The sequence below is a fragment of the Marmota flaviventris genome, chromosome 11 (assembly GCF_047511675.1).
Source record: "Marmota flaviventris isolate mMarFla1 chromosome 11, mMarFla1.hap1, whole genome shotgun sequence".
NCBI classification, from domain to species: Eukaryota; Metazoa; Chordata; class Mammalia; order Rodentia; family Sciuridae; genus Marmota; species Marmota flaviventris.
Window position 1 is genome coordinate 20,321,470 of NC_092508.1, and position 25,103 is coordinate 20,346,572.

The 25,103-nt window shown below is 39.9% G+C and overlaps 1 protein-coding gene across 2 annotated transcripts in view; it reads right to left on the reverse strand.

Moving 5' to 3' along the window:
• Nucleotides 1-904: 904 nt before the first annotated feature.
• Nucleotides 905-25,103, reverse strand: part of Smarcal1 (SNF2 related chromatin remodeling annealing helicase 1) — a 58,737-nt gene continuing 34,538 nt past the window's right edge. For both annotated transcript variants that reach the window (XM_027941749.2, XM_071619643.1), the window contains exons 12-18: nucleotides 22,832-23,047; nucleotides 15,496-15,566; nucleotides 11,886-11,988; nucleotides 6,829-7,011; nucleotides 5,517-5,617; nucleotides 4,507-4,603; nucleotides 905-1,165 (exon numbers count right to left, since the gene is read on the reverse strand). In XM_027941749.2, the coding sequence (XP_027797550.2) occupies nucleotides 971-1,165; nucleotides 4,507-4,603; nucleotides 5,517-5,617; nucleotides 6,829-7,011; nucleotides 11,886-11,988; nucleotides 15,496-15,566; nucleotides 22,832-23,047 (966 nt within the window). In that variant the 3' untranslated portion in view covers nucleotides 905-970. The remainder of the gene's footprint in view (nucleotides 1,166-4,506; nucleotides 4,604-5,516; nucleotides 5,618-6,828; nucleotides 7,012-11,885; nucleotides 11,989-15,495; nucleotides 15,567-22,831; nucleotides 23,048-25,103) is intronic.

Consider the following 25,103-nt stretch of genomic DNA (forward strand, 5'->3'; position numbering starts at 1 on the left):
AAATAAAAATCTTTTTTAAGGGCTGGGAATATAGTTCAGTAGTATAGCACTTGCCTAGCATGTGTGAAGCCCTGGGTTCAATCCTCAGCATCACCAAAAAATTTTTTAAAATTATGTATGTTGAAATAATAGCATTAATAGTATATTGAATATATTGGGTTAATTATATTATTAATTTTATCCTTTTTAACTTTTTAAATGTTCTATTAGAAAAATTAAAGCCACATTATGTGGCTCACATTATACTGCTATTGGATGATGTTGCTTTAAACCAGAGCTGGCAAACTATGGTCAATGTGCAATGTTCAGCCCCCAGCCTGCTTCTATAATGCCAGAGAGCTAAGAATGTATTTCACATTTAAAATGTGTTTTTTTTTTTTTGGTGCTGGGTATCGAACTCAGGGCCTTGTGCTTGCAAAGCAAGCACTCTACCAACTGAGCTATATCCCCCGCCCTAAAATGTTTTTTTAAAAAAATCAAGAGTAATCTGTGACACATGAAAATTAAACAAATTTCAGTGGTCATAAATGGAATTTTATTAGAAAAGAGAACTTATACTATTGCTTCTCCCATTGAATAAGCTCTCCTAAGGCACGTATTTTTCCTTTTGTTCAGCAAGTTATCACCAACACCTAGGACAGTACGTGGCACATATTAGGTATTCTGTAAATATTTATAGTCATTAAAATTTTAAGATCTAGATGTTGGGTTATGTAGGGAGCATTACTTAAAGAATATGAATCACCACTGTTACAAGTCATTTTTTGTCTCCTTTTCCAAGATAGAAGAACTAAGATTAATTAAGCTCCAAAGCAATTCCCCACCTACTAACAGGAATGGAAATGCTGGTGTCCCTCTGGTCTTGGAGAGACACAGGCATTGCTGATGACAAGAGAAACACAGGTTTTATAAGCAAAATAACAGTTTATTTTTATGAATTCACGATTCCTAATACTTTTTTGGGTCCCTCTTAAAAGGGAGAGGTGAAGCTGTCCCAGTTATCAAAAAATTCAAATTTACTCTTCTTTGGTGGACTGGCAGTCAAGGCGCTTTCATCTGTGTCTCCTGGGTCAAAGGTCTCTGCTGCCTCCAGCAGCTCTTTGTCACTTTCATCTTTCTCAAAGGACTTCTGGAATAGGTCATAGATTTTCTTCTGCGTTGGGTCCTTCATCAGAGATAGAAAAGAAAAGATAAGAGGAAGAACCCATTTCCTAGGCTCCAACACTGACCCTCCTCCACTGTGGCTGGTCAGAGAGCTCTAAGGTGAGAGATGGCATATTTTAAGCCATCACAGAGATACATAGTAACCAGTAGAGACCATTTCAACAAACTACCACTAATGTTGCTTCCTGCTTCCTGACATCTTACTGTCTCTGTGCTCATTGGATTAGAAATAAAAAGAAACACAAAGAAGCTGTTTTTACACTATAATTTATCTTGGTATGTTTTCTCCCTTCTAACTTCCCACATTAGTTTTTCAGTATCAAAATAGCTCCCACGATCTCATTACCTGCAAAGTCTTTCTAAACTGAAGGGTTAGTTAAACTGTAATTCTGTGTGTTCAGCCATGGATTATGCCTCATTTTCAGGGATACCTGTCCCTACTTCTGATGGCCTTAAAGCTACAAATGATCAAGATGTTCACCAAATGCTTCTATCCATTATTGGCAATGGCGCAGTATTAAAACCAGGCCCAACAGTGATGACGTGACACATGACAGGCTCACCATCACCCCTGCTGATCTCTCTCAAGTCTAAATTTCCAACCCTGACCATTTCCAATCCAGAGGTACATTTAACATCTCCACTGACATCCATAAAATTAAACTATTTAGAATTAAAATTATCTCTCAGCTTACTCCTACAGCCTATCTTTGAAAGTCGACCAACATTCTCACTGGGCCTCTACTTGAAACCACAGGGTATCCTAAGTCCTTGGCTCATACAAGTTTCTCTCCTGTTCTCTCAAGTCACTCTTGACTTAGACCTCGTCACTCGTCACTTAGCACTTGCAGAGTACCAAGTTACCAGAGCTCAACTTCTGCCTCAGGCTTCTTCCCAACTTCATCAGCCCCAGGTTCCTGCCAGCTTGATATCCCTTCAGGCCACCTTTTAGCAAGATTTCCTTTGTCATACCATTGTGTCTTCTTTACCTTATCAAGTTTAATATTGGTTCCCTAGCTTTACAGTTTTTTTTTTTTAAATTATTTTTTGCCTTTTGGTGGCACTGGGAATTGAATCCAGGGGTACTATACCCCCAGCTCATTTTGTTTCTTACTTTGAGATAGGGTCTTACTAAACTGCCCACACTGGCCTCAAACCTGTGATCCTCCAGACTCAGCCTGCTTTTACAAAGAAGCTTCTTTTACACTATATTTATCCAGGAGTGGCTGGGATTACAGGTGAGTACCACTGTGCCTGGTTCCTCACTCTTCCTTCACAGAATCCCTCCACTTTGATAAAATGAAGTTCCTTGAAATCTGATTAAGGGAACATGTCATGTAAGAACTCTAGATTATTCCATTAACTATACCCCATATCTCCTGCCTTTCAGAATCCCAGCCTCTTGGAGCAGGGGATGAGTGATATTAAAGACCATTAAGGTCAATCTCAACACATTCTTCATGCCTTCCTGAAGGATGTACTCCTCAGCTTCTTTCTGAAGGGGTGCATTGTCAAGGAAGTGCTGCCCTGTGAGACGGCCCCTTCTCAGTAGAAATACCTATTGAAGCACATTGAATTATGATGGCAACACTATGTGCTAACTTGGAGCATGCATAATTAATTGGAAGCAAGTTTCAAGATCAGATTAATATTTCATTTCCCCTCTCAAAAGGAAGCCTATCTTCCAGAGACATCTATAACCTCTTTTACTTTTGTCTCCTAAAAAGGTGGCAACATTTTATTTTCCTATTTAATAAAATTTTCATTTCTATCTTAAGAAAATAAGTTTATAAAGTTAGTAATAAAAATAAATGCTGATAAGTCTCATTTGCATTATCTTGCACTTATACTTAGGTATAAATCTTAGCCAACTCAGGGTAACTGATGGAAAGACAAGAATGAGAAAAATGAGTTCAAATGAGGATCCTTTAGAACTAGTGTTCTTTCTTTTCCAAGGACAGATAATAACCTAGGTTCTATAAGTATATTCACCACTCCAACTGAATTCAAGTTCTTTTGAGAGCTTAATAATAAGGTTGTCTTAAAATTGCCTTTACTGCTATTGCCTAAAAGAATTATTTACAGTTAACATTTAAATTAAATATGACCTGAGTCATATTTGTCCCAATAATTACTTTAGGAAAAAAAGATCTATTTGTTGAGTAAATGTAAATGAATAATCAAATTCTCAGACTCTTAAGTCTTAGAGTCACCTATAAGATTTTGTTTATTTAATTCAACTTTTTAATTTGTTGGGGGGTGCTGGGGACTGAACCCAGAAGTTCCTTACCCACTAAGCTATATCTCCAGCCTCTTTTATTTTTTATCTTGAGATAGGTCTCACCACATTGCCCAGGCTGGCCTCAAACTTGTGCTCCTCCTATATCCGTCTCCTAAGGTAGCTGGGCTTATACGTGTGCACTTGGCTTAAACTCAACTGATGCTCGATCAGCAATTGCAAGGAGGACGGCACCTGCCTGCATGAGGCTCAGACTTGACCCAAACTGTCCTGTTATTCATCTACAAGCCCCAGTCCAGGAGGCAGCACCTCCTGAGTAGATATCTTCTTAATCAGCCACCTGAGCTTCTGAAGGCAAGTCAGACTTAGGGAATCTCTGAGTCTCTTGCTCCCTGGTGTCTCACTGAAATGGGGGAGCAAGAGGCAATGGCAGCAACCAGGCTGGAGTGTGTAGCCAGGGCAGATGTGGTGAGCCCAGCATTGTCCTCTCCAAAGGCCAAGAAGCCTCTGACAAGGCACACCGAGTCATGGAAGGATGTTCACTGGCCTCTTTACACTCTGCTATGAGGGGCTGATGTCACAGAAGGAATGCTGGGCTAAGTTGAGCAGATTTGTATCTTGGGCTGATTCTACAGCCCTGCGACTTTGTGCAAGTCCTATTCTCTGCCATGTCTCAGTTTACCCACAATAAAATGGGGAGATACTGACAATAAAATGGAATGACAGAGGGGAAAATGTTCTTTGAAGCAGTGCTCTATTTTAAACACTCCCTATTCTGTGCTTGGGAAAAACTGGGCAGTAGCCCTGCTGCATGGTATGGACTGATATGTACCTCTCACAACACTAGGACAGTTACCACGGGGAGTTTTCCATTAATTTTGAATGGCGTGATGGAAAAGGCAGCCTTGGTTTTTAAGAATCTGAGGGCATGTGAGAAGCATCTAGTAGAATGCATACATGGACTGCAGGCCCATCCTTTTCAGCTCTGGGCTGGGGAAGGTCCCCAGGAGTGAATCACACCTTTCCATTCAGGACCCATGGGCCCGGTAGACAGCTTAATGCCTCCCTCTGCCCTAGAGACAAGGAGCCATGGCTGCATTTACCTTGTAGATGTAATCAGTGGCTTCTGTCATTTCTGAGAAATTGGTTTCAGAAAGCCCAGCTTCTCCCAGAACTTTAATCTTCTCTTGAATCATGGGCCTGTGGGGGAGAAACAAGCTGCAGTGAACACAATCTACTCAGAACAACCCTCCTGGTTCTGGTGGGACTGCCTTGTGTTAACTGATTCACGTCTGAAATATTTGCCCCCTCTCAGTGGTGAAAAAAAACCTCCAATTTGGGGTTTCTTAGTTTCAGGGTCAAAATTCTTTTTTTAATGGAAGATGTGTAGGAAATAAACGTTGCCTAGTTACAACAAAATTTTGAACTGCCCAATTAAAAAATCCACTGAAGAAACAGAGGGGAGGAGAAGTGGCCCCCATATCCTGCAAAACTTGAGACCTTAGCCCTAAGACTGTACACAAAGAAGTGGAATCTAATGAGATAATCAAAAAACTTAACACCAGGAAGGGAAAAATGGGACCGGGAAAAAGCATGGTGGGAATTTTTGCTTAGGTAGTAGACACAAACCTCCATAGTTGAAAATGTGACCCAGCTAAATCACTAAATAAATGATCCACGGTGAGCCCCTCTTCTCTGTGTCCAGCAAACAGTAAGATGTGGCCTATCAAGCCATATATAACAAAAGAGGAAAGAAGCCTGTCTCCTGTCCTAACCATCCCTCATGGCTGGGAACAGAGTGTTTTATAAACCAAATCCCATCTGTTTCATCATTATCAATTCCTAATCAGTTCCTCTCCAGGACTCAGGCCAGTGAGGAAGGAGTCAGCTCCCTTTATTACTACACGATTTCCTCCAATGTCCTGCAAACCCCCGAGAATGTTAGTGACAGAGGTCAAAAGTGGTCCAGATGAAAGTGGGAGTCATTGCTAACAAGTCTTCTTTGTGGATTCTCAAAGCCCTCAGCAAGAACAGAAGCACTTAAAAAGCAAAGAAAGCATATCCTGTATCCATCCTTGCTCAGCTCCAAATCCAGTCACCCAGCCAGGCATACCAGAGGTAGTCATCTGCGGTGCCTTTTGCCACCAGGTAGTGAATGCCCACAGAGTTGGTCTGCCCGATGCGATGCACCCGGTCCTCAGCCTGGATCAGCACCTGCATGCACAGGGATCAAGGCAGCTAGGTGAAGGCCTGACACAGTCCAGCCCACCATGCAGTAGGCCTCTTGTTCCTGAGCCCCACCTCACCCCTTCCTCCTCAAGGCATTTCACAGTCTCTTAGAACTGTAGACAACTTGCCCTCTAACAAAAGAACTAAACACAACCCTGGATGGACCTAGAAGCTGCAGCAGTACATCTGGGAGTGGCTTTCTGGTGGTGAGCACTGCACTAGGTGCTGTGAGTGGAGAGCACACAGAGGCTCCCCTGACAGGCTGGGTGCAGAGGGGCAGATGACAGAAGCCTGGCACATTTCCACTTCTTGTCTCTGTGAAATGAAAAGTCACATTCTAAATTCCTAAAAACAGGGGCTGGGGATGTGGCTTGGTGGCAGAGTGCTTGCCTACCATGTGTGAGATCTGGGTTCAATTCCCAACGACAAACGGAAAAAAAAAGAAAGAAAGAAAAAGGTAGAAACATCACATTCATACTTGAATAGAGGGTGGTGTGGTGTCTTCATATAATAGTAAGCCCCATAATAAATAACTACAATCAAGAGCACTGTTTTTGTTATGAATAGCTTCAATCTCAAAGTCCACTAAGTTGCTAAAGTGTGGCCAGTGAAACCATACCGTATCAAAATTTCAGAGGGGAAATAACCTTTTTTTTCTGAAGCATAGGAGGAAATTTTATGAGTTCAAACAAATGACATATCTGTTGCCACAGCAGTCCCTTGATTAGGTGTGACCAGGGATACATGGTGGTGTTCAGGGAGCACCGGAACTATCACTATTAAGCCCCCTTGGCTACAGTAGCTCACAGCTACAGTTAATAAAAGGGGTCTGGGTGGAAGGCCAGAGGCCTGGGCTGCTCCTGCCACCATACATGCCTCCTAGATGTACAGCAATGGGTCCTGGCTTGCTGCTTGGGCCCCTCCACCTCCACTCAGGTTTTTTCATTGATAAAATGGACTCGATAATCTAGTTAGCTGTGAAGACCTAAAAATTAGCCAACAGATGTGCTGTTTTAACATGGAGTGAGAACTGACCTGTGAGATTCTAAACATGGTTAGAAGGGCAAGTGGAAACAGAAAGAAAGACAGTGGCACTGGGGAACGCCCGCAGAAACCACGTCTCCCAACTGACACCAGCTCCCTCACTGCCCCCGCCACCAGCATGCCCAGGGGAGGTCCAGTCTACTGTCCCTTACCCCTGGGTTCCAAAAGAGCTCGGCAAACACCACCAGGTCAGCGGAGGAGAAGGTGAGGCCCATGTTGGCAGCAGTGATGGACAGCACTGCCACTGCGTGCCTCTCGGACAGCTGAAACTGCTGGCACAGGTCCTCTCGGTCTGCTGAGGGAGTGGAGCCATCGATGCGGATGTGAGGCACTTGCTGTGGGGAAGAGGGGGGAAACTGAGGTAGGCTGCAACAGCACCTGACTGTGGCCATGTCAGCCACACCCAATCAGGGCCCCAAGGGCCACGCTGCACTGCTGTTCAGCCCTCTGCTTTCAGGGTTTTGCTTTTTTAAAATTAAAATCTGTATATTCACACAGCATTGTAAGAGAGAATACAGGATTCTCTGTGCCAGGCTCCATGACATGGTAACACTTTGTAAAACTATGGAACATATCATAACCAGGATTCTGACTTGGATGCAGTCTGCTGGTCTTCAGGTTTCCCATCGTGTGTGTGTGTGTGTGTGTGTGTGTGTGTATGTGTATATATGTGTGTGTGTCTGTATTTGTTCTACAGTTTTGTCACTTTGGTAGGTTTTCATGTATTTACCTCCACAGTCAAGATATGGAATGGTTCCAACATCATAAGGATCCTTTTGTGGCTCTTTTAGAATGATGCTCACCTCTCCTCTCTTTCCCCATCCTTCATTTCTGGCAGACAGGAATCCATCCTGCATTTCTAAAACATTTCATTTAATGACTGTTACAGAAATGTAACCAGAATGTGTTACTTTTTGGGATGGACTTTGTTGACTCAGCATTGTTCTCTGGAGATTCAGCCAACCTGCTGCCTTCATTGGTAGCTTGTTCCTTGTTATTGCAGAGAAATAATCCATGGTACCTATGTACCATAGTTCAAAATCTCACCTACTGAAGGACATCTGGGCAGGTCCAATGTGGAGCTACCACACTTAAAGTGGCTAGACACATCTGTATACAGGTTTTTGTGCAACCATAGTTTTCATTTCTCCATGTAAAGCTCAGGGGTCAATTGCTGGGTTGTATGGTAACTGTATATTTAGTTTTGCATTTGTTTGAAGGAACATTTATTTGTTTCAAATGATAAACAATGTAAGAAAACAGAGATATTAGTAATTTTACTAACCTGATTTTTTTTGTCCTTTTTTCTCAATGTATATTACCATACTATTTTTTCCCAATAAACATACTGTAAATGAAGTAAACTACTTAAAGTTTTCTAAAGTCTTATTCTTAATGGCTATATTTCATTATGTGACAATAGCATAATTTAGCCATTCTTCTATTTTTACAAATACAGAGAGTTTCTAATTTTCCCTAAAAAGGAGTGGTTGGCAGATGTCCATCAACAGGTTAATGAGTTGAAACAAAAAACAAAACAAAAATCCCTGTGGGATATCTACACAATAGGATTCAGCACTAAATAGGGATAAACAAGGATGGATCCCAAAATAAACTGAGGAAAAGAAACCAGACCAAAAAAACAAAAACAGAGTACATACTTAATAATTCCACATTCTAAAAAAGTCTAAAAAATACAAACTAATCTGGAGTCATGTACTTTTTTCTAGTCATACACTTTCTATCCTTACTGAGAGATAGAATGAATTTGTATGACAGAATGAATTTGTATTTCTGGTTAAATTTGACAAATTTTCCTTTGCAACTTTATCCCCACCCCATGATTAGTCACATGTTCATCTGTAACTACTTCTATACTTCGGGTTTTATTTATTTATTTATTTTTTAGAGTGGAAAGTAGACGCTTTATTAAAGGATAGCAGAAAAGGAAGAAGGGGACCCAAGAGGTGGAATCCTATACTTCGGGTTTTAATAAGGATCTTTGATTCATTTTAATTTACTATGGTAAATACTAAGGTAAGTTTCATTGAAGTCTTCTTCCTTCCTCAACTACCCAGCCAAATACTCAAACTTTATGTATCAAGTAAATTAAACTTGATTTGTGATGATCCTTGATTATATGTTTAATTTCCATTTATACAACTCTCTATACTATTCCACCCACCTGGCCACCAGTTTCTGGACCTGCATGACTCAGTTTTTTTTTTTTTTAAACATATTTATTTATTTAGTTAGTTATTGACAGACACAACATCTTTGTTGGTATGTGGTGCTGAGGATCGAACCCGGGCCAAATGCATGCCAAACGAGCGTGCTACCGCTTGAGCCACATCCCCAGCCCCCATGACTCAGTTTTAATTGCTGGTGCTAGTATCTTAAAAGAGATTTTATATATCTGGAGGGACAAGTCTTCCAACACTGCTCTCCTTTTTCAAAGCTTCCTTAGTTCTCTCTCCTGATTGTTTTTTCAGATGTACTTCAGTACATAGTAACAAGATGCCTCCTTTAAACAAATTCAGTTGTAATTTTATTAGAAATAAATTAAACTTACATATTAATTTGGGAAGGACTGGCATTTTTATACTTTTTAACCTTTCTATAGAGGAGCCTGGCACAAGTCTTTCCAAGTCTCCATCAGTTTCTATAATTTTGGGGTAAAATTAATAGGCACTATTTTTTGTTATTGTGAACTTTCCTTCTCCCCATTACATTTATTAATTAGATATAGTTTTTAAAAATAATTTGTTTTAGTATATTTATTTGGAATCCAAGAACCCTACAAAGCTCTTATGCCTTCTAATATAATAAAACTAATACAATAAACTAATACAGTATATTAATAAATCAATAAGTTTTCTAATATGATAAAAAATAAATAAGTTTTCACATATAAGTTTTCTAATTAATTGTTTTGGGTTTCTTGAGAACACCCATGGCTCTAGTTTTAATCCCAGGGTTATAGCTTTGAATCTTACTGGCCTGCTTTCTGCACCATTTCATATGCAAAAATCATACCAGAAATCTGTCTCAAAATAAAAAAAAATAAATAAAATGGGCTGGGGATACAGCCTGTAGTAAAGCATCCCTTGGTTTGATCCCCAGTACCAAAAATAAATAAATAAAATAAGTGAATAAATAAATCTGAGAAACCACCCTGGACAACAATGATATCTAGTAAAACTGAACATGAACCTATCCAATGACCATGCAAGATCATGTCGAACATACAGAAGGCAACAAAAATATAGATACAAATATATATATATATATATATTTGTGTATATATATGTCTGTATACATACATACATACATATATGTATACATATATATGCACAGAAACATATACATGTATATATGTATATATATTTGTGTGTATATATATATATATACATATACACACACATATGTATATAAATACTCAGATAATAGCAAGCAAAAATCATAAATATGTCCCTCAGTGGGAGGACAGGTAAACTGCTATGCAGTCATCCCAGGAGATGCTACTCAGCAGCTAAAGAGTAGGAACCATATGTCACAAGTGGGGGAAAATCTCAAAAACAATGTCTAGCAAAAGAGCAAACTGCGAACTCCAGGACACTTACACTATGCTACCATTTATGCCAATTTAAAAACATACACAAAAGGAAACTATTTATTCTTTAAGGATACAAACTTTCAGAGTAAAGTATACCAATATGAAGGGGAAGAGTCTATGCTAATTTCAGAATAGTGAAATCATCTCGGGGAGGAAGGAAAAGGAATGGACTCAGAATAGAGGGTCCTAAATGTTTCACTTTATTTGCATGGGCAATTTAGTAAGACTCTGTCTCAGAGTAAAAAGTAAAAAGGGCTGCTGGGCACAGTGGCACATGCCTGTAATCTCAGCAGCTCCAAAAGCTGAAGGCTAAACCACTTAGCAAGATACTGTCTCAAAATAAAAAATAAAAATAAAAAGGGCTTGTGGGTTTGGGGTTGTAGCTCAGTGGTAGAGTACTTGCTTAGCACATGTGAGGCACTGAGTTCAATCCTCAGCACCACATAAAAATAAATAGATACAATAAATAAAGATATCATGTTATCTACAACTAAACACACACACACATATATATATACACACACATATATATACATATGCACACACACATATATACATATACACACATATATACATATACATACACACACACACACACACACACACATTTTAAAGGAGGGCTTGGGATGTGGCTTAGTGGTAGCACCCCTGGGTTCAATCCCTGGTACCAAAACAAATAAAATACAAGCAAAACACATACACTTTCTCTCACACATACAAACCCACCCAAATCAAAACAAAACCCCCTTGAAATGCAGTAAAACTTTTCATTTATTAAGTCTGGGTGGTAGATACATAGGTGTTGTATATTACTATGTACCCTCGTGTGTTAAACGTTATACAGTTATAAACAACGAAGAAAGACAAAAAGAAGTTTATGGTCCTAAACTTAACCAAAAGTGAAAAGGAAGTAAAAATACTATGTGTTTGTTTTTAAATTTTTATTTTATTTATTTTTTGGTTTTTGGCACCGGGGATTGAACCCAGGGGTTTTTAACCAATGAGCCTGTTTTTTATTTTTTATTTTGAGACAGGGCCTGGCTAAGTTGCTGAGGCTAGCTTTGAACTTGCAATCTTCCTGCCTCAGCCTCTGGAGCCACTGGGATTACAGGCGTGCACCACCTCACTCGGCACAATGTGTAACATCCTTAGAAATCCCTCCAGATATCTTTTGCTCACTTTCATGAGAGTTATAAAACTCCATACTGAAATGTACATACTGCTTTGTGTGATTAATAAAAGCACTTAGTAATGAGGAGGCAAAGGAAAGAAAAAAGGACATTCATATAATACTTGTCTCAAAGGAATTATTTTTGCCCTTGTCAGCTCCGTAGTTCTGTGTGAGGAATAAAGGAAGAGTCACTGGGGTGATCCTAAAGCAAGATGGTTTAGAGCACAGAGTAAATTAAAAGTGACAAAGCTGGGGAAGTATTCTGACGCCACTGTGATCCTACGACCAAGAACTCTTCTTCAGAATGTTTCGGCAATGTTCCTAGAAACCATCACCTCACTTGTTTGCTTAGACCTGAACTAAGCCTTCTCAGAACAACTTGACACATAAATTCTTTTTGCTGAATTTCAAAAGGAGCTTACCTTTCTCTCAAGTTCCTTAGTGATAGCATCCAAAACCACCTTGTGGTGTGCAAATACTAGAAACTTCTCTCTTCCACTTTCCAGGAGGTCCAGGATGTATTCACTGCATTTGATAATGACAAGAAAATAGGTTAAACATAGTAAACACAGATTCTAGTGAGATTAATTAAAGAGACCATATCGATAGCAGGTATTTTCAAGGTACTTGCCTTCCCCAGCTCACCTATTCCCTTGTTTGAGAGGTGACCTCTGCCCATCTCCCTCATACCAAGTCATATGAACAGAAATAAAATGAGCAGTTGCACTGAAGCCATCTTCTGCCATGTGCAGGAAAAGCTCTATACTTTTATCCATCTCACATACAAAAATAAATTGAAGTATTCATATGCTTCATGGGTCTCTGGCATGTTACTAAAACATTCTTACTAACAGGGGCCATGGAAGATAATTAACTGTTTTCACGTCAATTATCATGAAAGCTGTTACTTTCATGATAACCTGTTTTCTATACAAATTGAAGTGTGTAAAGTAAATGTGAAATACCTAGGTAGTGAGTTCAGGGATTCTTGATAGTACATAAGTTTCTGGAAGCTCAGTACTGAGATATAAGTAGCAATACTCAGTACTGAAATATAAGTAGCCTTTCCTGGGTTCAATCCCTGGTACCAAAAAAAAAAAAAAAAACAAACAAAACACATACACTTTCTCTCACACATACCACCACCACCACCCCCAATCAAAACAAAACCCCCTTGAAATGCAGTAAAAACTTTTCATTTATTAAGTCTGGGTGGTAGATACATAGGTGTTGTATATTACTTTGTACCCTCGTGTGTTTAAACGTTATACAATTATAAACAATGAGGAAGACAAAAAGAAGTCTCCAGCTCTCTGCCATTTGCATCTCAGATGACAGAGGCCACAGTGATAACTGAATTATTTTCCAAGGCAAAGAAATATGATGGAGAGGATACCACCTACTTGGTCCTCTTTTAATTTACTTTTCCCCCATCCACTGTTTTTTTTTTGTTAATATCCTACTTATTTTTAAGCATGGGCTTAAAGAAAGGCTGCTGCTCCTGGGGAGCTGTATGGTGGGAAGCCTCCTAGTCAGCAGATCCTCTCTAGTCTTCCCCTGGGATCAGCAACCAGAGGGTTCATAACCCAAAGAAAAGGAAAGTCAGCACAAGGGACCACTGCTCACGGCTCTGGGAAAACAAGTTCCCACAGCCACAAGAACACTTGCCCTGCCTGAGGTCCCCAGACAAGGGCATGTCCAGGGCCTTCCTTAAGGAAGGGCAAATCCCAGCAGCTTCCAATTACAAGCAGGTATGGAAGGGTACGACTGTCTCCAAACACCTAAGAATTATTTTCAAATAATATTAAGAAGGACCAAGGTTGGAGTTCAATTTCCTTAACTGATGAACAAACCAAATCTACTTTAATTATTTTCAGAGACATAAAATTTGCCATGATATAAGTAAAAAAGTTTATTGTTATAGCACCAAGAGTCACAGGGCCATGAAATCAACTTGGTGAACCCATAAAAACCTCTGGCCCCAATTTTCCTAATGCCTCTCTCCCTCCACTTCTGACATGCTTATTGCTCTTGCTACAAGTCCCTCGGTTACCAGTCTGGAAATATCTGCTGACCACAACCTAGTCTGTTATACTAAAGATTCTCATTAAAGTGAAAACAGACAACAGAGGAAATTGAGGTTTTTAAAAAAGATTTACAATCTAATTTCCACTAACCAAATAAATGTGTGACTTGGTGTCCCAATGACTTATAGGAGATATACTCTGCATTTTAAAATGTGAATTATTCTACCAGTTTCTTTCTCTCTTTTTATTTATTTATTTTTAGGTACCAGGGATTGAACTCAGGGGCACTCAACCATTGAGCCACATCCCCAGCCTTATTTTGTATTTTATTTAGAGACAGGGTCTCACTGAGTTGCTTAGTGCCTTGCTTTTGCTGAAGCTGGCTTTGAACTTGCAATCCTCTTGCCTCAGCCTCTTGAGATGCTGGGATTACAGGCATGCACCACCAAGCGTGACTTATTCCACCAATTTCACAGGAATACTATAAATATGAAATGAGTTAATACAGGTAAAATGGTTTGTAAACTATAAAATATTGTACAATTCATCACAGGATTTTTGAAAAAGTATGTACATGGTATGACCAAAGTAAAAGGTGAGGTGGTAAAATGGCTCAACTTAAATTCTCAGGGAGTGGGGTGGCTGTGGGCCAGGTACCTCAAGAGAGAGGCACTGCAGACTCTGAATTTTGTAGGTCACGGGCGAGGGAGCCAGGCAAAGAACTCACCCCCTTGCCCTCTGTTACTCAGAAGCACATGAGAAATGGCTTGGTGGGGGAAATTCAGATTAGTTTCTGAGAGAGATGCTTCCAGGCCATAAAAACCACACCTGGAGTTCATGAGTCCTATAACAGTATCATAAATGAAAAGAGCAGTGCCCAGGGGAGAAGAAGAGACAGTCACAGGCTTCCTGTGGGACATCCAGCTCTCAGTGAGGCAGGGACTGTCCCATGGTTAAGGGCAAGGAGGAGGTCTGCAGGCCAGGGGGGTCTGGGGGCTGAATGAAAATGTGGGGTAGGGGGGTATTTCTCAATTTATCCAGCCATCTCAGTCCCCACAGCCACTCTCGCACCAGTTGACCCACACAAAATCCACTTTCATTGTAATTTAATCACTTGGCTATTATGCTGCCAGAGGGAGGGAGGGATTAAACCAGGCACATCGTTAGAATTGCCTCAAGTTACTCACAGTGAAATTTGAACAATTGAGGCTTGTTTTTTCTTTTTTTAAAGTCAGTAATAATTCTAAGAAAAGAAATTATTACTTCAGCTTTAGTTTAGGCAGACAGAGAACTAAGTGTGTCAATGACCACTCACCCATATCTTTTTTTTTTTTCTTTTTGAGTAATGGGGATTGAATCCAGGGGCACTCAACCACTAAGCCACATCCCCAGCCCTATTTTCTATTTTATTTAGAGATGGGGTTTCATGGAGTTGCTTAGCACCTTGCCTTTGCTGTGGCTGGCTTTGAACTCGTGATCCTCCTGCCTCAGCCTCCTGAGCTGCTGGGATTATAGGCATGCACCACCGCACTGGCTCAAATCTTTTGAACAAACTTTAACCTTTGTCTTTTCCGCCCCCCTCCAAATAATGGCTGAAGCCTAATGTCTTTGGTGAAGACCAGAATATCCCCAAAGGCAGCTTCTCCCTCTAATTGTTCTCCTAAAAGCAAGTGACCACAGTTCTCCTAGCAAAAGAAAAACTCTTCCCTTTTACATGTGTGTCAAGTCCACCTTCCCTTTGAGTAGCCTCAGCCTACTTGGGTCAAGACAGGCTCTCTTGGGGACCCCAAGCACAGCCTGCTGAGGCTCAAGTTACAGGGTGACTAATGCTTGTGGGTGATGAGGCCACAGGGGATAAAACTTGTTTTCAAAGCAGTTATAATTCTAATCTTTGATCACTTCTTAGCAATAAAACCATCCTGGCACACTAAAATAATAATCGTTTTAATTTTTATAGACAAAAGGGAGAAAGAAAAGGATAGGTTGACACATGATGACAACTTACATGACACATGGGATTTTAGCTTCAGCTGTTCTGTTGAAGAAGACAATGAGGGCTTCTTTCTGCTGCTGTTTCTGTTGAAAGAAAGGTTGAGAGCTTCAAGACCACTCTTGGGGCTCTGGGATAAGCTGACCAACTACTGCTACTCAGCTTTACCAACACTCACCACCAGTCAATGGAGTCAGAGACCCCAGACTCTGACACTGACTTATTTGCTTCCTCTTGGCCAAGTCATAGGAACTGCCTGGGCTCAGGCAGAATCAGCGTTACACCTACCCTGTCTTTCTCTGAGAACTGCTGGAGAAACCTAATTAGACAAGTGTTGAGAGCCACAGCCAAGTCGGAATGGCTCCTGGCAGTTTGCCAGAAGTAATGGTTGAGAGGCAAGCCATTAAGATGATGCTGGATTGATTCAATTGTATATTAGATCTTTACTGTCTGGTAATAGGGCGGCTCTTACTGCCTCTGGCGCCCACTACTTTGGAGTTCCCTTTGAGTTCTCCCAGGGTTCCGGAGAGTGAGTGCGTGCGCAGCCTGGATTTGAACATACAAGTGCTTTGTGGCGGCTCGGTGATTTGTGCCCAGCCAGACTGCGGCCGACAAGGAACATAAAAGATCTTCTGAAAGGCATTTCAGGTGGTGCTTCACACACATCAGACTCATGGGATCCACTGAGATGTGGCTGTGGCCACTCACATCTATTTCCTGTAGCACAGTGACAACTTATGTGTGGTGTTTGCCCAGCTTGTTTTCTTCTGTCAAATGGTGTCTGTGCCCCACTGACCAGGCTCACCTCTGTCCAAGACTTACTGAAATCACTTCATCTGGCTTTGACTGTTCTAATATCATTTCAAAACCAATACTCATGTGTTTTCAGCCTGCCTCCTAAAGAAGGGACTTCACTACCTGGGAGAAGAAACCATGTTCTCTATGGTTTGTATCTAAATTAATCCCACTAAAAAGTACCATATATATAAAGAATGCTAACGCTGGAGACACTCAGCTACGATCACTCTGACCTCCCAGCAATGCTCCTCCACCACTGGTAATGCAGTGCTGTGGTTCTATTTAGTGAAGTACTATTCAAAAGAGTAACTGAAAATAACTTAAAGGCCCAACTAAAACAATTGACAAAACTATAGTATTGCTATCTGAGAAAACACAATACAGTCTTTAAATACTATATTTTAGCTGACATGGGATGGTGCATGCCTATAATCTCAGTGACTTGGGAGGTTAAGGCCACAAGATGAAAACTGCAAGTTTAATGCCAGCCTGGGCAACTTTGCCAGGCTGTCTTAAAGAATTAAAAAAAAAAAAAAAAGAAAGAAATCTCCATACTGCTTTCCATATTGGCTACACAATTTGCAGTCCCACCAGCAATGTATGAGTGTACCATTTTCCCCACATCCTCACCAATATTTATTGTTGTGTGTCTTCATAATAGCTGCCATTCTGACTGGAGTGAAATGATATCTTAGAGTAGTTTTGATTTGCATTTCTCTAATTGCTAGAGTGATGAACATTTTTTCATATATTTGTTAATTGATTGTATATCCTCTTCTGAGAAGTGTCTGTTCAGGTCCTTAGCCCATTTGTTGAGTGGGTTATTTGTTTTTTTTGGTGCTTAGCTTTTTCAGTTCTTTATATATACACTAGAGATTAGTGCTCTTTCTGATGTGTGAGGGATAAAAATTTGCTCTCAGGATGTAGAAAGCAGTATGGAGATTCCTTGGAAATCTGGGAATGGAACCACCACCATTTGACCCAGCTATCCCTCTCCTCGATCTATTCCCAAAGGACTTAAAAACAGCATACTACAGAGAGACAGCCATATCAATGTTTATAGCAGCACAATTCACAATAGCTAAACTGTGGAGCCAACCTAGATGCCCTTCAGTGGATGAATGGATTAAAAAATGCAAAAAAATGTGCATATATACACAATGGAATTTTATTCAGCAATAAAAGAATAAATCATGGCATTTGCAGGTAAAAGGATGGTTTGGAGAAGATAATACTAAGTAAAGTTAGCCAATCCAAAAAAAAAAAAAAAAATGCCAAATGTTTTCTCTGATATAAGGAGGCTGACTCATAGTGGGGTAGGGAGGGGGAGCATGGGAGGAAAAGATAATTCTAGATAGGGAAGAGGGGTGGGAGGGAAAGGGAGGGGGCAGGGGACTAGCAAGGACAGTGGAATGTGATAAATATCATTATCCAAAGTACATATATGAACATACGAATTGGTGTCATCATATTTTATATACAACCAGAGATATGTAAAATTGTGCTATATATGTGTAATATGAATTGTAATGCATTCCGCTATAATTTTTTTAATCAATAAAAAATTAAATTTAATTAATTAATTAATTAAATAAAAAGGGCTGGGGATATAGCTCAGTTGTAGAGTGCCCCTGGTTTCAATCAAAAGTATTATACATACACATACACACACACACACACAAAAAAAAAAAAAACAACAACAATAACAACAAAACTGTTTTAAAAAGAACACTTAACAATATGGAAAAGTCTTCCCGGCAGCTTTGTAACTTGTTTTTCTTCCCACTTGATGGGTGTTTGTATGATCTGAATCTGCTTTTAAAATACATATACATATATGTATATGAATATATACACATATATGTATATATACATATGCATATGTATATGTACATATACATATATACACATACATATATGTATACGTACATATACATATATCATTATCCAAAGTACATGTATGAAGATATGAATTGGTGTCAACATATGTATATGTATATATGTATATGTACATGTACATATGTATGTTTATGTACATATGTATATGTTTATGTACATATACATATATGTATATATATTACTTATTACATAAATAATGTATCATATATATTTGGTTTATTTATAGGTATACACAAATATATTCTGTGACTACTTATATATAGGTATATATGAATGTATTTTAAACAAAATATACATATTATAGAAAACTATCCAAATGCTAAAATTACATAATAAAAAAAGATTTTTTATGGTACAGCAATAAAACAATAACATTTATGCACTACTTATTATGGGCCAGACAGTGTTCCAAGATATATAAGTGCATTAAATCATTAACAATCAACATTGCTATGAGGAAGGTACTATTGTCCCCATCCGCAGAGATGAAGGGAATTGAAGCAAAATGTTGAGTGATCTTGTCACACTACTACTAAAAACTGGGTAAGTGCTTGATCACTGAGTGACATTCTCAGCCCTATCCTATTGCATTTTAAATGTGGAAGAAATCAACAGCTTTAGCTTATATAAAAAAAAAAATCACCAACCTTCATTAATAATCTCACTTCTTTTGCTGGTTACGGGCCAGAATATTTTAAATAATCTGAATTCTTTGTTCCTGCCTCCTAGACTTTTATTAAATTAGATCCACTGGAGTTCTCAAATTATTTTTCTGTGTTGGAAATTTGAATGGATTGCCAAATGACAAGGGTGAACAGATATTGTCACCAGGAAGTCTGCATTGACTTGCTCTATTGTTCTGCTTCTGGACTTGCTGCTCAAAAAATGGCTTTAGACTAAGAATGATTACAGTCAGCTTTCCTCAGCTTGTGAAGTAATATCTATTATTTCAGCTGAAAAATGAGAAAAGGCTTTCATTATAGCATTGTATTTTATAAATTGGCAACTTCACCTTGGCTTCTGTGACTTGAAGCATTTTTTTTTTTTTTTTTTTTAATGTCCTCCTCCAGATGGAAAAGTGTGAAGAACAAAAAATTAACTCCTGACAGGCTGTTCAGCGGGGCTCAGCGGAACCCGCACCACAAGCAAAGCTGCAGGGAAATAGGGCTAAAAAAAGTATTGACAAGAACCAGTGTGTGGGGTACTCAGTAGAGGACAGAGGCTTGACCCAATCAAGAAAACATCATTACCCATTTTAACTCTTTGAACTTGGTTGGGATTTCACAGCTGGCCAGGATTTGGAAGGGATGTCTGTAGTCATCTAGTCTAACCAGCCAATGCTGGCTCTGGTTTCTGAAGGAAGCAAGGGTGATGCTCCTGCTTGGATTCATGGCTTACAACTGCACCATGTCAGTGGCTTTAGAAGTAGAAAGGTTTTGATGGTCCGAAGCAGAAAGGTTTTGATGGTCCAAAGCAGAAAGCACACCAAATTCACTTTCTACTCAGATCTATTACAAAAATGAACTTATATTAAAGAGCACCAAGATTTCAAGGACTTACTATCAAAAAGAATTTAGTATCTAATTTCAGTAATACACTGAAGGTAATGTGCACCAACTCAATTTTTATCTTTCAGACATAGGCAATTTGTCTAAGACTCCAGGGAAGCAGACTGTAATTCTCAAGTGCTGGATTGAGAAGAGCTCTGGGCTCTTTCTCAGCTGCAGTCTTAAAACATTACACTCTAATTTGGGCTTTATTTTCATAATCTGCAAAACAAAGTTAAGACTCCAGGGAGTTTTTAAGACAAAGATGACAATCACACAATCGGCAGGACCCTGAGCAATTGGTTCTTATGTTCTTCCCAGCACCAAGGCAGGTTGTGGCTCCCCTTCCTAGATACAAAAATATTAAAACATCCCCCTAAATTTAAGGGACCAAAAGCTGTAAAACATCCAACATTCTTCATTTTCATGGATTAACTTAATTTCATATTACCAATAAACTCTAATATTAAACTTTCAGGCTGCATCTGAAATCTTTTTTTTTTTTTAAATGTTTTTCAGTTGTTGATGGACCTTTATTTTTTTTTTTTATTTATATGCAGTGCTGAGAACCAAGCCCAGTGCCTCACACATGCTAGGCAAGTGCTCTACCACTGAGCCACAGTCCCAGCCCAAATATTCAGATCTTTGCATTTAAAAGTAGTTCATTCCTGAATTTTTTTCCCATGAATATATTTACTGTGAGAGCTGGGTGTGGCAGCACATGCCTATAATCCCAGTGACTCTGGAGTCTGAGGCAGAAGGATTGCAAATTTCAGGCCAGTCTGGACAACTTAGGGAGGCCCTAATCAACTTAGCAAGACTCTGTCTCAAAATAAAAAATAAAAAGAACTGGGGATGTAGCTCAGTGATAAAGTAGGAAAAAAATTATTATTATTATTATATAAGGGAAAAAATGAGAAAAAAATTCCACTTATTACATTTTTCTTGTTTTCTTTCTTTGTTTTTGCAGTGTTAGGGATTGAATCCTGGGCTTCATGCATACCAGGCAAGCACTCTACTACTGACCTACATTCCCAGCCCTCATTCACTGAATTTTTATCTCAACCAGGAAAGGACTACCAAGATTGATTTTAGCAACAGAGCACCTATTTCTACTGAAATGTAATTTTTTCGGGGGGTACCACAGATCAAACTCAAAGGCACTCAACCACTGAGCCACATCCCCAGCCCTATTTTATATTTTAGAGACAGGATCTCACTGAGTTGCTTAGCACCTTGTTGCTGAGCTGGCTTTGAACTCGTAATCCTCCTGCCTCAGCCTCCGGAGCTGCTGGGATTATACTGAAGTGTAATTTGAGAACACAGTTCTGTATGTCCACATCAGTACTTCTGAACTCTGAAAACTTCACAGCAAAGAGATTATGCTTGCTCATTTCCTTGGGACTATCCAGATTATCATATGTAACACAACGTAAATTAAATAGTGTAACAATTTACCAGTGCATCTTCTATACTATCCTGTTTCTTAAAAGTTACCAGTTATCTTTGCTCACCACCAGATAAAATAACAGTAAAAACATTGCACATTTTATCTGCTGTCATTCTAATTTACTTTGTAATATCCCAGAAGGCTGAGATCTCATTTGTATCTAAGTTTCTTCATATGGAGCAATATCAAACCCAAGTAATGCTTTGTGATTATGTCAAAAATTATAAATTATTGTTACTTTCTTGCCAATGAAAACTACAAAGTTTTATCCAAAGAGGACAAAAATGAAAGTAGTATAGATAAATTCATAGCACTTAGTAGAGTGTAACACTGAAGACAAAATAAAAGTATATTGAGGGCTGGGATGTAGCTCAAGAGGTAGCGCGCTTGCCTGGCATGCGCGCGGTGCTGGGTTCGAATCTCAGCACCACATACAAATAAAATAAAGATGTTGTGTCCACCGAAAAACTAAAAAATAAATATTAAAAAAATCCTCTCTCTCTTTAAAAAAAGAAAAAAAAGTATATTGAAAAGATAGAACACCACAGTGGGAAGAGCCCTAAATCACTGGGGTAAAAGCCAGTTCTAGCCTTGCTGCTGCCATGGAACAGCCATGAGACCCCAGGGGGCAAACTGCAATCTCTGTGAGCCTGTTTTCCTTCTCTGAAAAATGGGGATGCCAGCTTCCTGCCTACCATAAATAGCTATATCTAAGTAGGATTCAAAAGGTTTAAAGGCTTAGCCAGTGTGGTAGCACACTCCTGTATCCTAGCTAGCTACCTGGGAGGCTGAGGCAGAGGAATCACAAGTTCAAGCCCAATCTGGGTAATTTGATCAGATCTTGTCTTGAAATAAAATTTAAGAAGGGCTGGGAATGTATTTCAATGGTAGAACACTTGCCAGTATGTGTAAGGTCCTCGGTTCAATCCCTAGTACCTCCCACCACACACACACACACACACACACACACACACACACACACATACACATACAGGTTCAGAGGGTTTGAAAACTCTGTTTTGTTATATAAATGTCCATTTGTTATTCTGACTAACACAAACCAAAGGGAAGAGCTAGAGGGTTAACATGTATCAAACACATGTAGGACAAATTTTCTAACAACTGTTACAATACTGAGGCATTCTCAAAATACACTAAGAGTGAATTTCAATTTTCTTTAAGGTATTCAAAATTTTTTATATCAGCTTCAGCTCTCCGAGGTTGGAAAAGCCCAAGTAGTCCCAGCCCTAGGACATCTGGGGATAGAGACCAGGTTAGACTGCTCACAGGACAGGAGCAAAAGGCAGAGATCCCTCTTTGTTCAAGGAACTTCAAGTGATAGATGAACCCCAGATAAGAAAAATAAGAAAAAGAAAGGAAAAGGAAAAAGCCATTCTGCCACTGCCCTAGAGTTATTTGTATGACCACAGGTTAACAGCGATCCACACAAATATAAAACCACAAATTAATAAGAGATTTTCAAAAGAGATCAGGTAGGCTGAGAAATAAACTGGCTGGCTCTTCCTGCCCAGGGAAGTGGAAAAGGTGCTGGAAAGGCAAGTTCAGAGAACTCAGGGTCATGTGCACAGAACATTTTACAAAAAGGAACCCCCGTGGACATGTCTGTTTCCACATCCTTCACCAGCCCCACACTCACAGTCTGGCCCTGGGTCATTTCCATGGCTGCAGCATCCAGGGTGGCTCTGGCCCTGGCACTCATCCGTCCTGGGGAGACCACCACCGTCTTGCGCTGTTTGGCTGGCAGCTGGGAAAGGACGTCAGACTTGAGGCGTCGCAGCATGACCGCTTCTTCCAGCAAGAGCTTCAGCTCTCCGAGGTTGGAGGAGCCAGAGTAGTCCCAGCCCCAGGACATCTGGGGATAGAGACCAGGACAGACTGCTCACAGGCCAGGAGCAAAAGGCAGGAATCCCTCTTTGTTCAAAGAACTTCAAGTGATAGATGAACTCCCAGATAGGAAAAAGAAAGGAAAAGGAAAAAGCCATTCCACAACCTGGCACTAACCCTGCCAGCTCCAAATGCAAAAAGTCCAACAACTTGTGCTTGTTTTATTAAAAGACAGAAAACTCTGCTTATCAGACTATTACTGTATATTAAGTAGAGTCATAAATCTTACCCAAGGGTTCCCCTTCAGAATTCACTGTACAATGTAATAAACAATGTCAGTAATATCTGTATTTGAGACTTAGAAGGATTTAAAAACTACTATTTCTCAATATCAGTTTCAGCACCCAACCAAGTACAACACAGTTAATGCAACTGCGGTCTTGCTATGGGCGGTAGAGGCTGAAGCTTGGCAAGAGGGGCCAGAACACAGGCTTGTGCCAGGCTGGCTGAAACCAGAGGGTTCTGGGGGTCCTACAAAGTCCTTCACAAACATGATTTCCTCATTTTGTAGCTCCGAGGAGGCAGTGAACTCAAATGTCTATGCCTTCTCACATGGCTAGGGAAGTTAGCAATTAAAATAAAAACCTGGGAGTAATTCAGCAGAACACTTGCCTAGCATGCATAAGGCTCTGGGTTCAATTCCCAGCAATGCAAAAAAACAAAACAAAAACCAATCAATAATAAAATAAGAGACCCTATCCTCCACTACAATATTGCTGGAGACAGGGTTGATTTCCACAGACTTTGCACAACTCTGGTGAGCCAGTATGTCTGCTGCTTTGCATTGCTAGGTGCTCCATCCCCTCCAGCTCCACATGCCCTGGACTGTGAGCTGCCAGAAGATAGGAGATAGGCTTGCTAGCTTCACATGGCCCACGGGTCTACCATAACAGTGGAGACAGGGTAGGATCCTGTAGATCTATATTAAATAGAGAATAAAGAAATAAATGAATCAAAGCTGTTTCTTGGGCTGGGATTGTAGCTCAGTGGTAGAGCACTTGCCTAAACGTGTCAGGCACTGAGTTTGATTCTTAGCACCACATAAAAATAAATAAATTAATTCAATAAAGATATTTCTAAAAGCTGTTTCTTCTTAAAACAAACAAACAAACAAAATAACACCTCGAAATTGCACTTGGGATGTAGTCCAGTGGTACAGTGTTTACCTAGCATATGTGAGACATATATGTGAGACATATAAGGCCCAGGGTTCAGCCACAAAAGAAACAAACAAACAAATAAAAAAGCAAAAAACTTCACCCCTCTGAAATCAACTGAAAGTTCTCAGCAAATACCTGAGACAGCCAGGAGATAGCAAATGAGCTCAGCGTGGGTATTCCCTTCTTAATGCAAGAAGCTGGAGGGGGCAGGGGTGGGGGGGAAGCAGTCTGCCTTTTGAGCTGCATTTAAAAAAAAAATGTTGTGACCAGGTGGATATCATAATTAATTTGGGTATTATGCTCCTAAGTTTAATGTTGTTACCTCTTAATTTTGCAGGTTAAAATCCCAAATATTAAAGATTTAAAATTGGACTTTGGAATAATCATAATCCAACAAGCTCTTACTGAAAACTTACTCAGACACTGGGCTGGGTAAAAGGAAGCATGAAGAGACTCTGCGGTAGGGCTGGGATGAGAGCAGAGGAGGGAATGGGAGTGGTCAAGGATGATGCCTGTTTCAGATGTGAGAAACTGGGAGGGGCAGGCTTGAAAATGAGAACCCAGGAAAGGAGAGTCTAGAGAGTAGAGATGACAAATTCTACCTTCAGCTCCTTCCATCATCAGCTACAGACCTATCTAGACAAAGGAGAGATCTTAAGAAGTCGAATATTTGCAAACAGGATGTCAGTACAAATCACACATGAAAACTCTACACAATCTAATCTGGATTAATCCATGGGCAAACTGAGTTGCAGAGTTTGTTAAAGAAGTGTATGGTTTTTGTTTTCTGCTCACTGTTGTCCACGCTGATCTCAAACTCCTGGGTTCAAGCAATCCTTCTCCTTCAGCCTTCTAAGACGCTGG